Below are 22,602 nucleotides of genomic sequence, written 5' to 3' on the forward strand. Positions count from 1 at the left end.
GTGGCTTTTTCTACTCTGATATGAGACTCATTTCAACATATATTTCTTTGGCTTAATTTTTTAAAAAAGTTATTGAAATTGTCATAAACATTCCTGGCCATCATTCAAGAAAACGTAATGGAAATCTGCCTGGCATAAAAGGGCAACTGATTTCTCCTTCAAATATTGTTCTGTGTTCCAGTTTTTGTCCAGTTTATTGGAAAATTAGCTGAGGGTGGGGAACTGGCCAACAATGCAATAGCACCACAGCTATTGCTTAAAGTAAGTCTTTGGATCCTTTCTAATTTATTAAGGAAAATATGTACACAGGGACAGAGGCATAGGAAGGGGGGGCGGTCTGCCCAGGGTGTCATGACTGAGGAGAGTGACAAAATGGCAGGCAAGTGGGCGGCACACCTCACGCCCGGCGGCAACAGCTCTTCTGACCCAGCGGCAGAGAGCAGCCCTCAGCTGTGGCGAGGCTCACCCAGCTGCAGCAGCTCCATTGCCGGGTCATGTATGACCCAGTTACAGAAAGCAGGAGGAGAGTGAGCAGCAGCTTCCCTGCCCCTCTCCTACCCTGAACTGTGGTACATGGGAGGGCACCCTCTGTACCCCTCGCCCCTTGGGAGCGCGCCCTCCCTGGGCAGGGTGGGCATGTGCTCTGCCTCTGCCCAGGAATTTGGGTGAGTTGTGATGTGTTGTTGTTGTTGTTTAGTCGTTTAGTCGTGTCCGACTCTTCGTGACCCCATGGACCAGAGCACGCCAGGCACTTCTGTCCTCCACTGCCTCCCGCAGTTTGATCAAACTCATGCTAGTGGCTTCAAGAACACCATCCAACCATCTCATTCTCTGTCGTCCCCTTCTCCTTGTGCCCTCCATCTTTCCCAACATCAGGGTCTTTTCCAGGGAGTCGTCTCTTCTCATGAGGTGGCCAAAGTATTGGAGCCTCAGCTTCACGATCTGTCCTTCCAGTGAGCACTCAGGGCTGATTTCCTTCAGAATGGATAGGTTTGATCTTCTTGCAGTCCATGGGACTCTCAAGAGTCTCCTCCAGCACCATAATTCAAAAACATCAATTCTTCGGCGATCAGCCTTCTTTATGGTCCAGCTCTCACTTCCATACATCACTACTGGGAAAACCATGGCTTTTACTATACGGACCTTTGTTGGCAAGGTGATGTCTCTGCTTTTTAAGATGTTGTCTAGGCTTGCCATCGCCTTTCTCCCAAGGAGCAGGCGTCTTTTAATTTCGTGACTGCTGTCACCATCTGCACTGATCATGGAGCCCAAGAAAGTAAAATCTCTCACTGCCTCCATTTCTTCCCCATCTATTTGCCAGGAGGTGATGGGCCCAGTGGCCATGATCTTCGTTTTTTTGATGTTGATGTGTTATTATGGCCCATATACTGCTATCGCTTTTGCCGATGTGATTCTCGAAGTTGTTGCTTTGTTGGTGCACTGATGATTGCATTTTTCTTTTGACTCTGTGGAAGGAATTCAGCATAGCGCCTAAGGAGATCACTCCATCTGTGCAAACATTTTTTACCTCCCCTCTCCTCCCTCTACATGCTGTTCTGGGGATATTCCCAAGCCCCTAAGACAATTTTAGGGGGCAAGCAGGCACACAAGGTAGGAGAGTAGGGAGGGGAAAGTCTCATTGCGCTAGCAGAGGTCCTGGCATGAAGTGCTGCTGCAACAGGTCTTTGTAGACAATACTGAGCTATATGGACCAAGGAACTGACTCACAGAATTGTAGAGTTGGAAGGGACTCCAAGGGTCATCTAGTCCAACTCCCTGCAATGCTGGAATCTTATGCCCAATGTGGGTAGGACTACTCAAGCATTCCTGTTCTTGCCCTATCTTCTGGCTGTGTGATAATCAGGTGAGGAAAAACTGCATGATCAGTCCCACCTATGCAGTGCTAGCCTTTCAATACAGTTGTACCTCTACTTATGTATCCCTCTGGATATGGAATCTTTGGGTTACAGCCACGGCAAACCCAGAAGTGTATACTCCCATGTTTTGCCATGCACGCACGCGCAGAAGTGCCCTGTGCCCCTTGCACATGCACAGAAGTGCTCAATTGTACCACGCAAATGCACAGAAGCACTCAATCACACCATGTGCATGAGCAGAGGCACACCTCTATTTACAAAATTTTCAGGGTGTGAATGGACCCCCGGATCGAATTAAGTTCGTATCTGGAGGGTCCACTGTACTAGTCAAATAGGCAGGGGTACATATCAAATACACAGGAGCTGACTGAAATCCATACAGGGGCTCTTGATATTTGGGTGTATGCTTTTCATGGAACCATTTTATAAACTGCATTTTTTAATAAGAGACTTCTCCTGTTCTTTGCTCGATCTACTATCTACCTAGTACTATGTTTTAGAGAGAGAAAAAATTGTGTATGTGTGTTACATTTTTATATGTTTGGAGTTAACAGCAGAAGGTTATGGAAGTAATTTCAGAGGGTTCTCCCCCACCCCCGCCACCCGAACTGTGTGGCTCTTTTCATATGTAATTATTCTCAGAGCACATTAGATAATGCTGCTGTTCCCACAGCTGTATACACATCTATAAATCATTAATGAGGCAGTTAACTGAAAGAAAACTATAAAAGATTTGCATTACCCAGCAGAACCCAGCCTTAATTGACTTCCAGTTATTTACAATTAATTTTTCCATTTGGAATAATAACACGTAACTTTCTTTTTCTTTTAAAAATTATTTTAATGGTTTAGGAATAAGATGCTGACTTCTCATCAAAAGTTTATACATTAAGGTCCCTGCTGACATGCAGAAGCTAGTTTTCTGCTTGTGCACAAAGGGCACATGCAAAAGCATTGTTTGCAAATAACAACACATGCCTTTGTTACAGTTTATACATTGCCATAGGACAGGTGTGAATAACCTTTGGCCCTCTATATATTGCTGAACGACAGCTCCCATTATCTCTGGTCATTGGCCATGCTTGATGAGGCTGATGGGAGTTATACTTCAGCAACATCTGGATGACCAAAGGTTCTTCACACCTGCTGTAGGACCTTCATGTGATGGAGCAGAAGAGTAGCTTGTTCCATCCACATAAATGATGTTGATTTTCTGAACTGGGGTTTCATTATTTAAATTCCCAACCATGCAAAGGCCCCATTTGCAAGATTGGTGTTCTTCAAAAGTGTTTTTTTTTTTGGGGGGGGGGTTGCATGATTCATAGTTTTCATAATCTACATTAGGTATGGGGGAATCTGTGGCTCTACAGATGTTGTTGTGTACCAACTCTCATCAGCCAGCATGGTCAAGGTCAGGGCTGATAGGAATTGTCCTGCAACAAATAGATCTGGGGGCAGCCCTAATCTACACAAAGGAGGATAGGCAGGGGGCACTGTTTCCTCCACAACACACTATGGGCTCAATCCAGCTGTATCCCACCCCCCACATTTTTGATGGGGTCTTTCCCAGTCCTTCCAGATGCCAGCAACTGAAACTGGGCACGTCAGCATGCTGCAACACATGTGCTCTGGCATTGAGCCACAGCCTTTTCCCAAATGGAAAAGGAACATGGGAAGTGTCCTTATTCCAACAGAGTGGATCTGCCTAACTTAGTATTGTTTACATTGACTGGCAGTAGTATTCTAAAAGTTTCCAGCCAGTCTCCTCTCCAGCATTGCCAGGAGACGCCTGCAATGGAACATGGGACATTCTGCATGCAAGGCATGCAGTACCCCACTGAGCTCTGCCCCTTCCCCTATGTGAATTCATATCCTCAACCTAATCTAAAGGGGGTATCAAATAAGTTCACTGCAGCTCAGAGGAAACAAAATGATCCAAGAGAAAGCACTCTCCCATAGAAGAGCTTTTCTGCTCTTTTAGTTTAGTTTTGGGGGTGGGGAATGAAGGGAGAGGATGGTGAAATTTTGCATACTATAAAGGAGGTGAATGATTTCCTCAAAAACACTGTGCACACTGGAGTGTTAGGGGATGAGTAGTACCTCTGGTGGGGTATACATCATGCTCCTTTTGGGGTAGTTTGTCCACCTTTAGTTCCGACCCAGCACTCAGCTCTCACCAGTGGCTCCTAGAAGCTGTCAGCATGTGACAGTGGCCACACCCTGGGAACAGCTTTGAGTGGCTGGCTGGATCAATAAAGGTAGCTGATGGGTCCCAAACCCTCAGTGAGTTAGGTACTTTGCCTGCATGCAAAGACAGGCTCTGGTGGATTGAGGAGATGAGACCAATAGTGGGTCCAATGGTCAAGAAGACGGTTTCTGCATGTGCTGTAGAAGGAAGTGAGGGACAGACAGGGCTCATCAACCTGGGAAAGTAGCCCATCTAGAAGATGGAAAACTGTGCGCCTTGTGAGCCTCCTCCTGTCACCTTCCTGCAGCCAAGATGGTGCCAAACCTATTGCTCTGCTTTCCTTTGGACCACACTAGAGAGGCCAAGAGGGGGTCTTGATGCCTGGGCAGCCCAGGACCTCCATGCACACTGCCCAGTCTTGGGCCCTAGGGAGGACACTTCAGTGCTGCAGATGCCACAGCCTGACTTCACCCCTGGAGGTGTCATCCATTGTCTCTTGAGACAGACAGATGCCAACAACAGCAGGAGATTCAAAACCAGTGGAAAAGGAAGCCATTGACTCAGAGATTGGACAAATGGAGGAGGTGGTAGAAAGGCTTATCAGTGGCTATTAGGCATGTCCGTTAAATGAATGGGATTACCATATTAAGGCAGAGGCAGTATGCTACTGAACACCTGCTGATGGAGGGCAATGAATGGGAGAAAACTTCTGCCTTCAGGTTGTGCTTGTGGACTTCCCAGAGGCCACTCAGGCCCCAAATATCTGAAAGACCGCTTGCTGCCCCACAGACTCCCTCAGATGTTAACAGAGGGGGCCCTCTTGGGAGTTCCAAAAAGTTTGGGGGAAGTGGCACAGGACAGGGCATTCTCTGTCACAGCTCCTAGGTAATGGTATTCCCTCATTACAAAGGTGCTTCTGGCAACTTCATTATACAGTTTCATCACATAATGAAGATCCACCTCTTTGCCCTGGTCTTTACCACCTCAGATGTTTTTTTGGAGACCCACCCTATTCCTGTGGCTGTGATTTGTTTCAACATTGAGTTGTGTATCACCACTCTGGGACCTGCTGGTGAAAGGCGTGAAATAAACTTGATCACCATTCTCATCCGGTTAAATACTGTGTGAAGCAAGACCCTGGAAAAGATAGGCTGGTGGCTTCATCCATCAGAGGCTTTATGTTCCTTGTTCTTACTCATGATGCAGATGTGAACACTGATAGTGTTGTCTTGTGGACATTTCTCTTGTTGGTCTTGAGAAGTGTGTGTGTGATTAAATAATGTTAAAAATTCATAATCTGGAGCCCCATGTGTGCTCTCAACCAAAACTGAAGCCCAAGAGCTAAGGAAAGAAAATAGAAGCAAGAGGGAGGCAAACTATCAGAGGCAGTATATTTCTGAATACATTTGCTGGAGTGGAGAAAACTGTTGCACAGGTCCTGCTTGCAGGCATCAGGTTGGCCAGTGTAAGGGCAGGACGTTAGACCTTTGGCTTGATCCAGTAGGACTCTTCCTATGCTCTCATATAAGGGATAAAAAATGAAGGAGGAGGAAAGGGAGGGGGCAGTGGAAAGAGGGGCAACTAAGAGAGACATGGAGTGGCAAGAGCAGTGGAGGCTGGTTCATTAGCAGAAATGGGGAACTGCCCCACCATCCTTAACAAGATTGCAACTGCTTGCTTCTTACAGCCAGACCAGGAGCTCCTGTTTGTCTATTTCTTCCTCCTTAGTCTTAGTGTTTTCCTTGCAGAACTCAGCAGGGAGCAGAATGGGTGCAAAACTGGAATTAGTTGGCTCTGACTCCACTTAGAGTTGGTCTCTCTGCATTCTGCCCCATCAGTCCCAATGGGCACGCACACACACATGTAACGAAGACAGAAGCCAACACTCTTAAATAGCAGAAATAACTCAATTATACATTGCATCTCGTCTTCCCTCTGAAGAACTTAGGGCTGTGAATCCATTTTAGTCTTGCAGGTTGCAAATTTGATATTCACAACTAGTCGGTGAGGTAGAGGAGGCTGGTAAAGCATGCCTGGCTCAAGGTTAACCAATAAATATCATGGTTGAATGGATATTTGAACTCTGATTTCCCCAGCAGCTGAAGCTTGACTGTCTGTCCATTATGCCACACTTGCTCTGTCAATCAGTTCTGACAAAGTTGTTGTTATTGGTGAAATGCTATTTAACTGCATAAAAGTTAGGAACAAAACCTTGGGCACCTATTGTTTCGAAGGAGCTCATGCATACACCTCCCAACATGGATGGTGAACATGATCTATGTCATGCATTGTTTGAAACTTTCCCCTTCCCTAAACCTCATTTGCCTGTGCTTGACATTTAAAACTATTATTGGCAATTGTGCTTGCCAAGCTAGTATCAACATAGACCTGTCTTTGAGTGGGAAAAGGATGCTATGATCACTTTCCTGAAGTTGCTTCAAAGGATAAATTCAGTTGTATGCTATAGTTTATTCTAATCCCTCCCCCCCATCTTGGTAACACAAAAAACACAAAAGAAGCTATGCTGCATCAAACTAAAGCGCAACAGAGAACTCAGAATCCTGTTCTCAATTTGAGCATCCAGATGCGCATCAGAAGTCTGCATGTAGGATGTGAACGGTGTCAGTATTCATAAAGAGTAAATATGAATCCTCTTTAATAAGTAAATACCGGTACTCAGATAATTCAAGATCGCAATCAGTATATACCATGATGAATACTCTTGGTGAAGTGGTAGAGGACTTTCTAGGTATGCTGCTTTTATTATCTGTATTTTAATAGATTTGCTTTTGTATTGCTTTAATTTTATTATAGTTTAATGACTTTTAAACCATTATAATGTAAATGTTTTTAGCTTTCTGTATTTTATCTGTGTTGTTTTAACCTTGAGTCCCAGTCTGGGTGAAAAGGCAGGATATAAATGTAACAGTAACAGCAGCAGCAGGATCCAGAAAGCCATGAATGCTATAGAAGCGATGGTACTTCAGATGTTGCTGAACTCCCTACTCCCATCATCCCTGAAATCACTGTTAAGAAATTGAGATATAAAAGGTAGGAGCTAAATGGCACCTTAATCCTAGGTTATGGGTGCAATAATGGAATGTGTAGGTGCACTTTTTTTATAACCAGAATGCAAAGCTGAAAATGAACGAACTGCAGCTAAAATAATATGTTCTTTTTTAACATGGTCTAGTCTTTCCCCTGCCCGCCCCCCTAATATTCTTCAGAGAGTAGCTGGAAGTGGGGAGGCAGAAAAAGCTCCTCCTTTCCTTCCACTCTGCAGTCTGACATCTTCAGCACAGTACTGTGCCCAGAGCTCAGAAACTGCTTGTGCTAACGAAATTCTGTCGCAAAACGCGCCTAGAACAATGTGAGTTTTGAACACTGCCTGAAATGAGAGTTAAAATTGCTGATACTTGCTTTTTCATACGATGTCCAGAATGAAAATCAATCCAGAAAATGTGATCAGTATCCACTGCTGCTCTTGTTTTCTATCCAAAAACAATACAAATTCTATGTGACTGATGACTTCCCCTGTCTCCCACCAGCTCCATTGTGTTTTCTTTGCATTGAAATGAATGGTGTCAGATAATGCAATTAATTGCTTAAATAATTATGTGAAATTTTGTTGTGGTAGACAGCAAGAAAGTAAGATTTTTGACAGGAACTGAATTGCAGCAGATTAGAAAGAATGCTACAATGAATATGGGCAGAATGAAAATCAATGCTTTCTTACATCCTTACCAAACACACACACACACACACAAGCAAGCAAGCAAGCAAACAAACAAACAAACAAACAAACAAACACAAACACTGTTATTGCTTCTTCTCCCTTTGGCATTTCCCCTCTCCAACACTTAAAAAAAAATTCAATCAATTTCCAAAGTCAAACAAAATGTTTTTAATACTGCTGTTTTTAGCAAGAACATTTTAACAAAGAATGTGTACTTTTAACTTAATATTGTACAACAGAGAAACTATACTTTAAATTTTCTATTGTCTAATATTCTACTATATAGTCATCCTCCCCTCCCCCCATTCTTCTTGAAAGACCAAAAGCCAAGCGGAACTGAGAATAATAATAAGAATAATGTAAGAATAAGAATAATGATGATGATGCTGCATCAATTTATAATCCCCTTATTACATCAGCTATTGTGGGTTATGTTCACACCCTCTCAGATTGCTCATCTAAGGAAAGGACAATTTTTACATCGTTATCGTAATAAAAAATGTACATACTTTTATCTTCGAAATGTATTATATATTGAGTTTCAGCTTCAGTAAACAAAGCTTAAATTTATAAACACAATTGAAACGGCTCTATGTTGAGCAGTTTCAGTGCTAACACTGGACCTGTAGGACATACAGCCAGTGAAAACCTTTGCGGCTTGTTTAATTCATTGTGCCATTGCTATACTGTAATAGCTAACTCCTTGTGGGGGGTGGGAAGTTAGTTATTTTGGGGAATCATTCTTGTGTGTGCTTAAGAGTTCTAGTATAACTTTTACCCCCTCCCTCTCTATCCTCTGGGGCCTAAAATGAATTGCTACAACAGGTTTGGTATAGTACAGAAAGCTTGAAAGAAGTCATAATATTTCTCAATGACATTTTGGCAGTTTTCAACACAGGAACAGTAAATTGCTTCACACTGTCCACATTTCAATGCTACCAATCCTGTCCTTCGCAGAACACTGAAGGCATCAAAGGTTAGAAGGGACTTCTTTCATGAGTTATATAGTCTTCAAATAGTGATCATTATATTTTCCCCATCCCACCCCTTCATTTTTACTGTCTTCAGTACATAATGGTAGGTTTGATGTATGCTCTGTTTTCTGGAAGAAAAAAAGAAGAACACAGCATGGTAATTACATAAATCTAATATTTGCACTTTTGAAAAGGCTGAGTTAAAATCAATATTTATGAATCACACACGTATCAAATCTGCAAATGCAGGAATATCCTGATTGGCTAGAGTAAAAGTAAGACTTCGAGTACAGCAAGAAGTGAGACATGTACCATGGCAATTCCTTCTGAGTAAATATACAAACAGTATTTGTAAGGCTCTGTACAGATGGACACAGATGGTGAGCCTGTTGTGGATCCGCCTTCACTTTGCTTGGGTTAGACATACAACCTTCCTAAAAGAACTGAGCTCAGGAACAACCAATTCCTTCCTGATTCTGGCTGTGCAAAGTGCTGATTGGCTGGCCCTTGTGGAAGTTATGAACTCACTTCCCCTCCTCTGCATGGATCAATATACTAGTAATAGTAGTGATGATGGCGATGATGATGATGACAGAAAACAACGGACCAGCTTAAAAACATACCTAGGTGCAAAAATAAACATTTAACCTGCTAAACTTATCCTTCACATCCATTTTTTACAGGCAAAGAAGTGTAGCCATATTTGGGGTGGGGGTGGGGTACCTGTACTGGATTCAGAGTCAGGTATGCATGTCATAGAGGAGCAAAAATGAATGGAAGCAGAATTCGCTCTGCAGCAGAAAAGCCTTCATTGGTTCCTGACTTTATACATCTGTCTTTATGAGTTAGGCAAAATCACTAAGGGCTGAACTAGCCAAATAATACAGAACATTAAAAAAGAAGCTCTAGCAGTAGTAGTAGTAGTAATAATAACTTATAATAATTTATAATAATAATTTATTATTTATACTGCGCCCATCTGGCTGGGTTTCCCCCCAGTAAGACTCTAGATCCTTTTTAAGTTAATAAAAACAAAACTTTGCTAAATCCAAGGTGCTAGATAGTTCTGGTGGGAGGTCATGCACTTAAGATTCCATGCAAGACTTCAAGACCTCATCCAGCAAACTAGGAATCAACGACTAGTTTATGACCAATTAGATTTGTTTTTAATTTTTGCTTTTTTAAAGGCTTAACATTTTCTTTTCTGCTTAAAAGTATGACAATAAGCAACAAGTTTAAGTCAGACCTTGGTGGGGGGTGGGGGGTGGAGAGACTTCGGATAGGAGCCATACCTGGAAATATCTGCCTTTCCAGAGAGCCCAGGGAACCAGCACTGCCAGCATCTGCCCTGTTCTCTTTTGAGGCGCCTCCTCTTCAGAACCCTTCTCAGTGTGGGAGTGCACCCTACTACTACCACCTGTCAGAGACCGTGCTGAGGAGGGCTGCACGGAAGAGGAATGGTGGGAGCCTCCCCTCCCCCTGCTCCTGAGCTGGATCCTGAATCTTCCCAGGAGCAGGAGGACGGTATAGATTTGGAACAGTGGTTTGCAGAGGGGCATAGTTCAGAAGGCAGAAGCTGGGAAATACTGGATGGGGAACAGGTAGGAGAAGAAACACTGGGAGAGAGAGGGTTAACAGATTCACTGTCTCTGGAAAGCATTCCTCCGCTCTCCCCAAGATCAAGAAGAGCTGAGAAAGTGGCAGAACAGAAAGCACACAAAGCACAGAGGGTACAAGCTCAGATTTCAAGACGTAGAAGTGACGTGGATGAACAGGGATGTAGGGGGGTGAGATTCTTAACTGGGAGCAGCACCATTCCTAGGAGATGGGTTCTTTATTCTCTTGCTGTGATCATTAAAGTTTCTAACTGGTAAAAAGACTCCCTTTTCCTTTGTTCTGCTTATCTACTGCCACGGGGGGTGGGGGTGGGGTTGATTCCCTGAAGCCTGACTCCACCAGACAGGACCTCCCTCCCTACCCCACCAAAGCCAATGCCTGAGAAACAGAGTACAAGCTCTTTCAGTCGCAAGCTTCCTCAGAGCGGGTGGAGCAACCTCTTTGGTGCAGGACTATAAAAATCCAGTTGACTTTGGACTATTGCTGCAGCAACATCCTAACTTGCTGCTTTTAATGCCTTTACAGCCAGTCCATGATACCCAATCCACACAAGAGCTGACCGTGGTCCTGGTCTCCTGCAGCTGGCCTGCCCTTTAGCCAGGCCTTGCCCGTACCAATGTGAAGTCCTAGACTGAAACAGCCTGATTTATTTTGTTTTTGCATATATTCTTGAATAAAACCTGGAATACGAAATTGAGAGACCTAAAAAGGTGTTGAGTGAATCAAGTGAATACTTCCATTAGTCTACAAAGTGAATTAAGCTCATCACATGCCCAATCCATCTGCAAGAGGGCATATTTTAAAACATAAAAGACTGCATTACAAATCAGCATGGTTAGTAAATCAATATCTTCTCCTGGGATTGGGAGGAGAAGCCACTTCTATCACCTTTGTTTTCTGCATTCCTCTTTATCTGGAAAAGCAAACAGACACCAAGCTCTTTTCTTAATGATAAGAAATATGCTGTTTTAAGTTCAGGCAGTGGTGGTGGGGGTAGGGGGGGAGTCTACGGAGAGCCAAAAGGAATGCAAATCTATATTCCTATTAGTCTTAGAATACATTTAAAGTCCAAACAGCTGCACCAGCAACTACTGCTTTTGGAGGCTGTAGGAAAATGATCAACCCAACCGGCATGTGTATAATGTTGACATATCTCCCATTACTGTTTTACATATGCCAATACCAAATCTTCATAAGGAAAGAACCTGTATTGACCGGCTAACCGACACAGATCCTTGGAGCAATCACCAAGTTTTGCTACATTTCAATTTTGAAATGCATTTCAGCTATAATATGAGTGATTTATCATTTAACGGGAGCTGTCAAAGTAAACTCCTAGATAAAACAAAAACATCTGGAACTATAAACAGCCGAGTGCAGGAGCTGAATTTTAATCCACATCCAGCATGTTCACTCTATTACAAACAGGAAACAGCTAATTAGTAATTGAATGTTTCATGTTTTTAAGAGGGCTTGTGCTTTCCAAACAGTGATGATCTAATATGGAGCTTGGACATAAACATGAATAAATACCGAGGACAAATGATTGCCAGAGGAATGTCCAGGAGCCTGGGAACCTCAAAAAGGATGCCAGGAGAACTGGACTGTGGAGGACTTTATAGTGGCGCAACATTATTGCCATGAGATCCACAGGGGCTTGGGCAAAGAGTAAACAATTTTCAACATTTCACATAAGTGAAGAGTGCTCCTTTCCATGAGTCACAGGGCCCAGAATGGAGTTTAGCAGCCATGGGGCAAGGTCACTTATGGTGGACAATGGTAGGTCAAGGGTATGGTCTGTATAAAGTATACAGAAAGCAGATTTTTCAGAAAAATAATGAACAGATGATGGTAGGCAGATAATGGATATGTTCAGATATCATGACAGACCATGGTTTATTGCTCTGGGAATGAGCCTATTCTCTGTTAATCTGGGCCCTGCTAGGCATGAGGACACAAGCCATTTCAGCAAGCTTCACCCAACAGCAGAGTAGCCATGATGGATCAAAATGGATGACAAGGATGGGAAAGTTCAACTCTGGTCCACTCTGCGAAGGCTGCTTGGAACTGTTAGCCAGCTCTCTCAGTGACAGTCATGTGAGACCTTGGCATCTTGGAAAAGCACAATGTTAGCACAATAAGATGCTAAAGAGCACAAAAAAGAAAAGAAAAATCTAACAGTGCTTCCAAACATTATTGAAAATAGAATGTGCTGGGATGAGTTGGATAGACCATGATCTTAATTAAGCAATGCTGGACAAGAATGGAGCCCAGATACACTTTCCCCTAGTTAGATTATGGACATTCAAGGTCTACAACCCACGTAGCTTGCCTACGCAAGTCAAGTAATGATGGAAAAGATGGGAAATTATGTTCCATTTCCTGATCAATGCTGCATGAGAAACTACTTTATCCCTTATATACCCAGTAGGTCACTGCAGTCTGTGGGAGAACTTCTCCTTCAAGTCCCAAGTGCACCAGAAGCCGGATCCACAGTAACTCAGAGCAGGGCTTTCACTGTGGCTGCCCCTGTTATGTGGAACAGCATTCCTGTTGAGATATGACAGGCAACCACTATCTGCATTTTCCAGAAACAATTGAAGACAGTTTTGTTCCAACAAGGTTTCTCAGCCAGATGACTAGGTCTCTGCCATGGGGGTCTACTTGATATTAATTTTTAAAACAATTGTTTTTGAAGCTGTTTTAATTGCATAGAATCATAGGATTGTAGTGTTGGAAGGACCCCAGAGAGGAATCTAGTCCAACCCCCTGCTATGCAGGAATCTCAATTAAAGCATCCGTGACAGATGGCCATCCAAGCTCTGCTTAAAAACCTCCAAGGAAGGAAAGCCCACCACCTCTTGTGGGAGTCTGTTGAACAGCTCTTCCTGATGTTTAGTTGGAATCTACTTTCTTGTAACTTGAATCCTCTGGAGCAGGAGAAAACAAACTTGCTCCATCCTCCTCCACATGGCAACCCATTAGATATTTGGAAATGGCTATCATATCTCCTCTTAGTCTCCTCTTAACAAGGCTAAACATATGCAATTCCCTAAACTGTTCCTCATGTTTGGTTTCCAGACCCTTGAACATCTTGGCTGCCCTCCTCTACAGACACTTCAGCTTGTCAACATCCTTCTTAAATTGTGGTGTTCACAGTATTCCAAGGCAGAATTTCTATCTTCCATACCTTATCCTCATTTCTGTGTTTCTCAGCATGCCTAGCATTTGGGAATAAAGTTCATTGTTGCCCAGGCAGAGCTGAGAGGAAGCACTTAATGAAGAGCTGAATAGGTAGCAACAATGAAAGAAGGAAATGATTCTCTGCACATCATTATTACTGATGTTATTATTAACAATATATTATAAATTGCTTTCCATACACATGTCTCAAAGTGATGCAAAAAACCCCCCAGTTAATGCTATTCTATGCTGCATCAACAGAAGTATAGTGGCCAGATCAAGGGAAGTAATAGTCCCACTCTATTCTGTCTGTTAACTAGGTGGGTTGAAGGATGATAGGAGGCGAAATCTTCAGTTAAGAGTCAGAAATAGCAAGCTTAAGATGCTCATTCAAATGACTCTGATTGCTTTGTCAATGTAATTATAATGCTATTATGCCATTCTCAACCCGTATTATTTTCTAAGTACCATATTGCTATCTTTCATTGCTTTATGTTGCCAAGTTCCGTTTCAAGTTCAGAGTATCATTATCTTCCATATGAAGGTAATAATATGCTTTGAACAGAGCACTGCATGTCAATAAACTGATGGATTTGTTTCAGTTATAATCTTGAGTCTGTGGTATTTATCACTGGATATGCACCATTCCCTAATTCTCTGGTTTGCCAATGTGCAACTTTGAACTCTGATCAGATCACCAAATTAGCAGCCCCCTGACCCAGTTTGTTAGAAAGTTTGGAAACTTTTGCTTCTGGTTTCATTTAACCACAGTTCAGCAGTACATTGCAAGCCCAAATTGTGATTAATCTATGGTTTGTTGAAACCACAGTTTGAAGCAAATTATAGTTAAGATCATTTGTCAGGTTTGGATAATACAGCAAACCATAATTAATGGAAAACAGAAACAAAAGCTTCCAAATGCCTCCTTGTAGCCACACCAACTAAGATCATTCCATTATGACAAACCATTGTTTACTGTGATGTCTAGATGCAGCCAGTCAGTGTTATGTAGTAACAATTTCACATTAGCTGATATTAAGTATACAGGCTTTGTGTCACTATTACCACTATTTACCATTGCCTTGCTTGCAGTACATGGATGACGCATATGTGTGAGCAGCCCATAGAACATACATACAGAATTAAGAACTTAATTCTTTCCGGAGGTCCATTCTTAACTTGAAACTGTTCTTAACCTGAGGTACCACTTTAGCTAATGGGGCCTCCCGCTGCCGCCATGCCACCACTGCACGATTTCTGTTCTCATCCTGAAGCAAAGTTCTTAACCTGAGGTACTATTTCTGAGTTAGCAGAGTCTGTAACCTGAAGCGTCTGTAACTTGAGGTACCACTGTACATTATTAGGTGACAATGCAAAAGTAAAAGATGTTGATGATAATCAATGTCACTGTGTAGGGAAAGAATGATTGAGGGAGTTGGGTTTGTTTAGCCTGGATAAGAGGAGACTGAGAGAATATATGACAGCCATCTTCAAAGATCTAAAGGGCTGTCACACGGAGTAAGCTTGTTTTATTCTGCTCTGAAAGGTAGGATCTGAACCAATGGATTCAAGTTACAAGGGATTCTGACTAAATGTCAGTAAGAACATTCTGATGGTAAGAGTTGTTCAACCGTGGAACGGACTCCCTTGGGTGGTGGACTCTCCTTCATTGGAAGTTTTTAAGTGGGGTTGGATGGCCATCCATCAGGGATGCTTTAGCTGTGATTCCTGCATTGCAAGGGGGTTGGACTAGATGACCTTTGGGATCCCTTCCAACTCTACAATTCTGTGTTACTATGATTGTATGCCTTTTCATCAGGCAAATATTTTTCTTTACTTTCCCTGGGCTTTTATAACTTGAGGAGTTTTACTCCATTTGATTTTATTGCTCTTTTTGTCCTGCTTATTTAATTGTGGTGAGTTTTATTGGGGCTTGTATTTTTATTGATATGAGTTTTTTGTTGTTGTTGTTAAACCACCATGGGAGTTATTGCATTTAAGAGTTGCATAGGTGTTGACTTTGAGATACAGATGGATGTTCAATCTGAGACTCACACATTCAAGAAGTACCTTGACGCTGCACTCATTCAATAGGGTGCATGTGGGAACCAGTCCTATGATATTATGCCTACTACCTTATTTCCCACTTTTTTCCCTTTCCCAAATCCACCAAAATCTTTTTCATTGTTCAAGCTTTGTGCAAACTGGTTGAATAAGAAAAGAAGCTAAGGTCAAAAATTCATCCTGTATGGAATGTTCAGGACCTATTGATGTTTCCATTTTATAGCATTTTTTACTGTATTACATAGTGAAGATTTTAAATAAATCTTTGGGCCATAAACGTATTATTTTATTAGGTTTATCCCATAATCAAATATTCATTTATGTGGGCTTCATTCTATTAAAAAATGAAATTAGACAAAGGTGAGCCAAACTGTGGATTTACAGTAGTTTAAAGCATAATTTAATTCTCTAGGGATAATATTGACAATATAAAAAGGGTATAAATGATATTCCCTAACACTAAAATATGCTTATGAGCCCCCAGTGCATGATAGGCTATTTTACAACCTACCGTGAAATGCATGACTGCCTTAATAAGCAAGACATTTAGAAAGGGTTTTCAGACCCAGTACATTGTGTAACATGAATAAAGATCTCACAATTTTGCCTGTGAGCCAAATCCTATGTTAATGATGGTAATTTCCCCTTTGGATGATATTTTCTTTCCTAACAGGGTTGTTATTTCATAGTATAGATGTCTCCCTCTGTTCTATATTTGGTATCATGGAAGAAAAGGGGAGGAAACTCAGTAATTTTGGAGGTGGGACTCTTCATAGCAATCTATATACTGAGTCAGAGCACTGATCTATTAGCTCACTACCATCCACATTGACTGGCAGCAGCTGTCTAGGGCTTCAGGCAGGGTTTGTTCCTCAGCCTTACCTGCAGGCGCCAGGGACTTAACCTGGCACCTTCTGTGGGCAAAGTAGGTGATCTTACCACTGTGCTGCAGCACTTCCCTTAATTCTCAGTGCATGCTCATGAGAGCACAGTAACTGGTTCATTTGATGTTGCTCAATCAAATTGCTGGCATTGTGGGCACATGCACACAACAGATTTTTACATTTAGTTTCTAATTTTCTGAATCTTGCCCCAATACACAGCTTCTATAGGCCAGTTCATATGCTCTCTGGGGACTTGAGAACTTCAGAGTGTAAGTGGCAGGACTGCATGTTTGAATACACTACTGTATGTTCAAATCTCTCCCTACATGTAGAGTTTTGGCGATTAAATGGCAAGCAAGCAAATAAATAAATGCTAGGGAGAACAGCTCTGCTCTTGTCCTTGATAGGCCTCAGCGAGGACCAATAAAAACTGTCCAATGAGCAGACTATAATGCTAGACTGTACCATTTCTGAAGGAGGGGGGTCCCACATATTTGAATTGTTCCCCTTTACTTAGGTCATACAGTGATTTAGTGAGAAGGGGGTTTAGCAAAGCATACTAGCTGATTGGTGCTCTAACTCTATTCCAGATGACATACAGTCAAAACTGGAGTTCTCAAGCTTCAGTCTCATCTTCACCCTTTTCAAGATGTACAAAATATTCCCCCTTCCAGTGATTCTTCAGGATGGGTTGGGAACAGAGACAAATAGTTTGCCAGTTCTGTTTCTGCCACTGGCAACACTGGTGGTACCCCATGTTGATGAGAGGCACCTGTTATTTCTTTTAGCTGCATAATGCAACATGAGAGCAAGAGCAAGAAAGCAATGCCCTCACTCTGATTTGGTTTTATGATGAGCCAACAAAGCCAATTCAGAGTGAGGACAATAAAATGGTTTTGTGATATCATGAAGCCAAACTAGAGTGAGGCTCATATTTTCTGCTGCAACTAAAGCAAAACTTGGATGCTTAACAGTGGCAGGGAATGTGGTTACTGCTGCTGCCAGAACTTCAAAGTGGTGGCAAAGAAGGGACACCTCCCACCATTCTAACTTTCAATTTCAAAATATTCTATTTCAGAAGATTCTACTCAGGCCTTCTTTTAAGGTCTCACTGATTTTGTCAAGACTTTCCAAATGAAATCACTGGCCTCTAAATGTGTTCAATTTAATCACCCTACAAGTTTGCTGTTATTTTGTTTTTTAAACGTGAAGATTTTCATGTTTTCTGTGTTGGTACATCTGTAATATTAAGGAGTATTAACTCTTATTTTTATAGAAGAAGAGAAAGATGAAACACTAGCATTGGTTATTATTTTCCTCTTACTAAATGAAATATAATAATATACAAAAGTTAACTAAGGTATAAACATGCAAAAGGAGAAGTCTCCCTGCGATCATAAAATGATGTTATTTTCTGTTCAGCAGTTCATGTTACTGCTGTTCATGCTAATTAATTAAAGGAGCTGTTGCTGTAATGTGCAAACAGGGAATCTGAGAAACTGAGAGGGCTTTTAGGTCTCCGAGTGAAGTTAAGTCAATCTGGGTGCGAGCAATCAAACGTAATGAAATCACATGTCAGTGCTAAGCTTGCAAAAACTGTGAAGTTTGACTGGGGAGTAAAAGGATTATAATTAGATTTCCAATAGGATAATAACTAAATGGCAGAAAGCAGTAAAGAGAAAATATTACTTTGTTAGCTAATGGTGCTGCTGTTCGAGCTTCAGTTTTTATCAGCACCGCTTGTAGTTGTGCTAATTTAATTTGCTTTTATCAGCAAAAAATGTACCACTCGAACGGTACTTGAATGTCATTTGCAAAAATCATTGATCTGAAGGTGCACTTAATGACACCCAGTATGTTTATTTTATGGGAAACGGAGATTGGTTGATAAAAATTGGTTGATGCACCATCCCTGCATTTGGCCCCGCAAGTGAGTTATGGCAACTGAAACAGAAGAACATTCAAATGTGAATCTTTTCTTCGGCTTTACAATGCAACTGCCTGCTGGACGCCCACACAAGAGTGAAGAGTTAAGACTTGCATGCTGAGGAAACAGTGGTGGTTTCCAAGGGCAAGACCGGCCTGAGAGATTTTGCTGCTTGAGACAAACGATATCTGGAGGGCCACAGGTGGAGAAATCTGTGGAGAAATCTGTATGATTAGAATTTCAGAAGCATCTTTAGGGCTGTGTAGGCTTTGTTCCCATTAATTGCTAGCTTGCTGGGTTAGAAACGAAAAAAGGATAGAAGAAGAGCCGAAACATACCATACCTTGCATTGGCGCACTGTCATGTTGGGTTCCATTGCGTTCTGCCTCCATGTCTGGAATCCCAGCATCTGCAAAGCACAGTTTGTAGTTTTATGTTGTGAACTGCCCTCAGATCTACAGGTATAGGGCAAATATACACATTTAATAAATAACAACAACAACAACAATTTACCTAACTGCAATATCTGAAGAAAGTTAAGCACAGATCAAAATAATATTTCATTATGTTTATACTCCACCTTCTCCCCATGGGCTCAAGCTTCCCTCTCTGTGTCTATCCTCACAACCACCCTGTGAGGTAGGAGTTCATGACTGGCCCAGTGAATTTTCTGGTCTTTGGAGATATGCTACAGACTGGTGAAAAGTTTGGACAGGGACAACTCTGTAAGCATACTTCCTGAACTGGGATTAAAAAGGATTCTAGATTTTAACTTATTTGGGAGAAGTACATTTCCAGAGCAGTTTACTGCAGCAGCCTAACATCGCTGCACCTCATTCTCAGTTGTTCCCTTGATACAGCAAGGACCACTTCTTTCCACGCAAACCTGACTGACCAGGTAACAGGATCCACATCGAGAGCCAGTGTGGTGTAGTGGTTAAGAGAGGTGGACTCGTAATCTGGTGAACCGGGTTCGCGTCCCTGCTCCTCCACATGCAGCTGCTGGGTGACCTTGGGCTAGTCACACTTCTCTGAAGTCTCTCAGCCTCACTCACCTCACAGAGTGTTTGTTGTGGGGGAGGAGGGGAAAAGGAGACTGTTAGCCACTTTGAGACTCCTTAGGGTAGTGATAAAGCGGGATATCAAATCCAAACTCTTCTTCTTCTTCAGCAGAAGCCCAGGAAAATGGATTTAGGATTGCAGTTGTGCAGCACAATTCAAACCCAAGATGAACTGATGGCATGCCAGAATAAATCCCTCTACCTGTCTTTGCTGGCTCAGCTGTTGGAACTTAAGAAGGCCTAAGTCCTGAAAAAGCTATGTGATTGGGAATGTGATGGTGCAAGGAGACAACACTTATTCCAAACCTCTTTCAGCTCATTCATATGACCTGGCAACTGTGACAAAAAGTATGGTTTTACGTTAAGCTCTTTTTAAAAAGGGATGCTTTCCTTCTGCCAGGCTTGGGCCGACTCAGCCAGCAGTGGCCACACTCCTGTATGCAGTTTGGAATGCAATTAACTTATGCCTGCTTAATTTAAGCAGGTATAAATTCTGCTGGCCTCAGATACTTAGGATTGCTCTGAAAATCTGACTGATGAAGTCATCTGGCTTTTAAAATGTTCTCCTGTTGTGATCTTCTTATGTAGTGCTGCATTAATCTTCATCGAGACTGTATCTTTTCACACTTTATAAACTGCTTTGAAAGGTTGTACTCCTGAAAAGCAGTATACTATGATTTAAATGAACGAACAAATAAATGAATTCACCAGCGATGCCCGACTATCACGTTACCATTTAGCATCCTGAGACTATCGCCTGATGTTGCCTGTTTAAGTGCCTGTTCCGCTTGCTCTCTCCTCTTTGATTCAAACTCAAGAGCTTCTTGCAATTTTCTCTTGGCTTTCTTCTCTTTCTTCAAGCGCTTTTGAATTATTGCTGAAAGATGAAAACACAATTATGAAAGCATTAATGGGACCTTCCCTGGGAATATAAAACAAATATATTTCTCTGCTGTCATTCCAGTTCTGCTTTTGGTTTACAAGACTATTACACCCTCTTTCTCCATATAAACATTCTTGAAAATTAGATAATGGTCATTCTGCTTGCTACACGTTTGGGCATCAAAATGAAAATTTATCTATCTGTCTGTCTGTCTGTCTGTCTGGGAACTGCCATCAGTGCCGGAGGGAGAGAGCAAGATCCAGAGGGATTCCGGAGAGCGTCCCGGGATTGGGAGAGGCAGCCCATCTTCTGTGGAAGAGAATCAGCGTAGCACCAGTGGAGAAGGGGGGCAGATGGGGGAAGCGGCGAGGCGGTCCCATGACTCCTTGCTGGGGACCAGCGGGGAGAGTTGAGGTCCTCCGCTGCCTACGCCCTCCTTGCGCAGAAGGCTTTCGCACAGAGAGAGTAGACTAGGCGTCAAAGAGCTTCTTTGCTGGAAGAAGTTTAAGAAACGCCCACTGACGGATTCTGCCAGCGATTGAGACAGCCACGGGTGAGTGGCTGTCTGGACAGAAAAGGTTCACTCAGGCAATCCAGCCAGGTGTTTGCACCGGCTTACGCACGAGCAACCCCTAGAACCATTACTCTATCTATCTATCTATCTATCTATCTATCTATCTATCATCTATCTATCTATCTATCTATCTATCTATCTATCTATCTATCTATCTATTTAAAAAAATTACATCCTGCCTTTCCATGAATCATAAGCAGAGTGTTTAGCAACAACAATAAACAACAATAGTAATACTACTTTTAATCATAATAATACAATTAAAACAAAGACAGAATCTGGAATGTCAAATTTCTTTCCATTTGGAAAAGGAAAGCACACCTTCGAGGTTTTTGTTTTGCTTTTGCAAAACTCAGAGGGTTTGATCTACTCTAGATAATTAGAGTAGACCCACTGAAATCCATGGGACTTTCTTTGTGGAGGAAAACAAAACAATAGGTTGGATCTACACTGTCATACTTAAGAGAATAAACTATTATATTCTCAAAGTATGATAGCCCACTCTACGTCGCGCTAAGTCTGGATCCAACCCACAGTTTTGATTCCCCACCCCACTGCCATGATGCTGAATTATTTTTTGTGACCTGAATTTCATTACAATCTCTCAATTTGCTATGAACCTCAAATATTTAGCCAGTGAAATGTGAGCTGTACATCACATTTGAAATGTAAGTCTTTGGTATTATCTTCTTCAGATTTTAATTTTATATTCCAAATTAATTTTTAGCCTACATATCAATGACTATCAATAATGGGCCATTATTAAGCTGTTGAATGATTATTTGCATGAATTTGTATATATAAACAGACATAAAATCCCAGTTGTTATAGATAATAAACACCAGTTTGCTATTTACCAATTCCATGCTCTTTATAGGTAAGCTGAATGTGAGGGATTAAATATGAACAAATACTGCTGGTGAATAAATGTGAACATGAATCTGGGGCATATGTAGGCTATATGACCTCAGTAAAGACTGTCACCCAAGCCCAATGATTTCTTAAGGAGATGTAATGTGCAAATACTTTCACTGCTGACCAACACTGCCCCATTAACCTAGGCAGTGTTGGTTAGTAGTGAAAGTGCTTCCACTAGGAGTAAGTAAGTAAATGAATAAAGATCAATTTGTGCATTGAACAGACAGGTGACCATGATCAGAGCAAGTTGCTACAATCCAGTTACAGTGCAGCATTGGTTTATGGTTATATTTGCTCCCATTATAGAAGGTGAGCACTACAAAATTGTATCTGAACAGAATAATGACATTTAGTAGTGATGGAAGCTATTTACTGTATGAAATAGAACACCCCTCCCCCAATACTGCTTGCTCTAGTCCAGAGTTTCCCAAACTTGGATCTCCAGATGTTTTTGGACTACAGTTCCTATCATCCCTGGCCACTGGTCCTGCAAGCTAGGGATGATGGGAGTTGTAGTCTAACAACAGCTGGCGACCCAAGTTTGAGAAACCCTACAGTCTACTCAAAACCAGAGCCCATCAAAGTTGCTCCAAAGCAGTGGTGGAAAGAACATCAGGAGATCTGATCACAGGTTTCCTATGTTTTGACACAAAGATGTCATCAATGTCATAAAAATATAAGAGGAGCCCAGCTGGATCAGTCCAAAGGCCTCTCTA

At 42.0% G+C, this 22,602-nt stretch overlaps 1 protein-coding gene and 2 long non-coding RNA genes across 12 annotated transcripts in view; 2 read left to right on the forward strand and 1 right to left on the reverse strand.

The window, feature by feature from the left end:
* LOC309523650 overlaps nucleotides 1–22,602 on the forward strand; it is a 42,556-nt gene that overhangs the window by 4,476 nt on the left and 15,478 nt on the right. The window lies entirely within an intron of this gene.
* LOC309523654 lies at nucleotides 76–20,225 on the forward strand. Its single transcript, XR_014215496.1, has 2 exons — nucleotides 76–261; nucleotides 19,621–20,225. It is a non-coding gene; the product is annotated as an uncharacterized lncRNA (long non-coding RNA).
* Nucleotides 7,946–22,602, reverse strand: part of DACH2 (dachshund family transcription factor 2) — a 322,493-nt gene continuing 307,836 nt past the window's right edge. For 5 of the 10 annotated variants that reach the window (XM_082207563.1, XM_082207556.1, XM_082207557.1 and 2 more), the window contains 4 exons: nucleotides 20,245–20,388; nucleotides 18,794–18,859; nucleotides 18,565–18,662; nucleotides 7,946–8,903 (listed from right to left, as the gene is read on the reverse strand). In XM_082207563.1, coding sequence (XP_082063689.1) covers nucleotides 8,802–8,903; nucleotides 18,565–18,662; nucleotides 18,794–18,859; nucleotides 20,245–20,388 — 410 coding nt within the window. In that variant the 3' untranslated portion in view covers nucleotides 7,946–8,801. Of the gene's footprint in view, nucleotides 8,904–17,846; nucleotides 18,663–18,788; nucleotides 18,860–20,244; nucleotides 20,389–22,602 lie in introns of those variants that run through there. The other 5 variants (XM_082207558.1, XM_082207560.1, XM_082207559.1 and 2 more) reach the window with 3 other exon arrangements.

The sequence above is a fragment of the Podarcis vaucheri genome (genome assembly GCF_965113315.1).
Source record: "Podarcis vaucheri genome assembly, chromosome: Z".
In the NCBI taxonomy this organism is placed as follows: Eukaryota; Metazoa; Chordata; class Lepidosauria; order Squamata; family Lacertidae; genus Podarcis; species Podarcis vaucheri.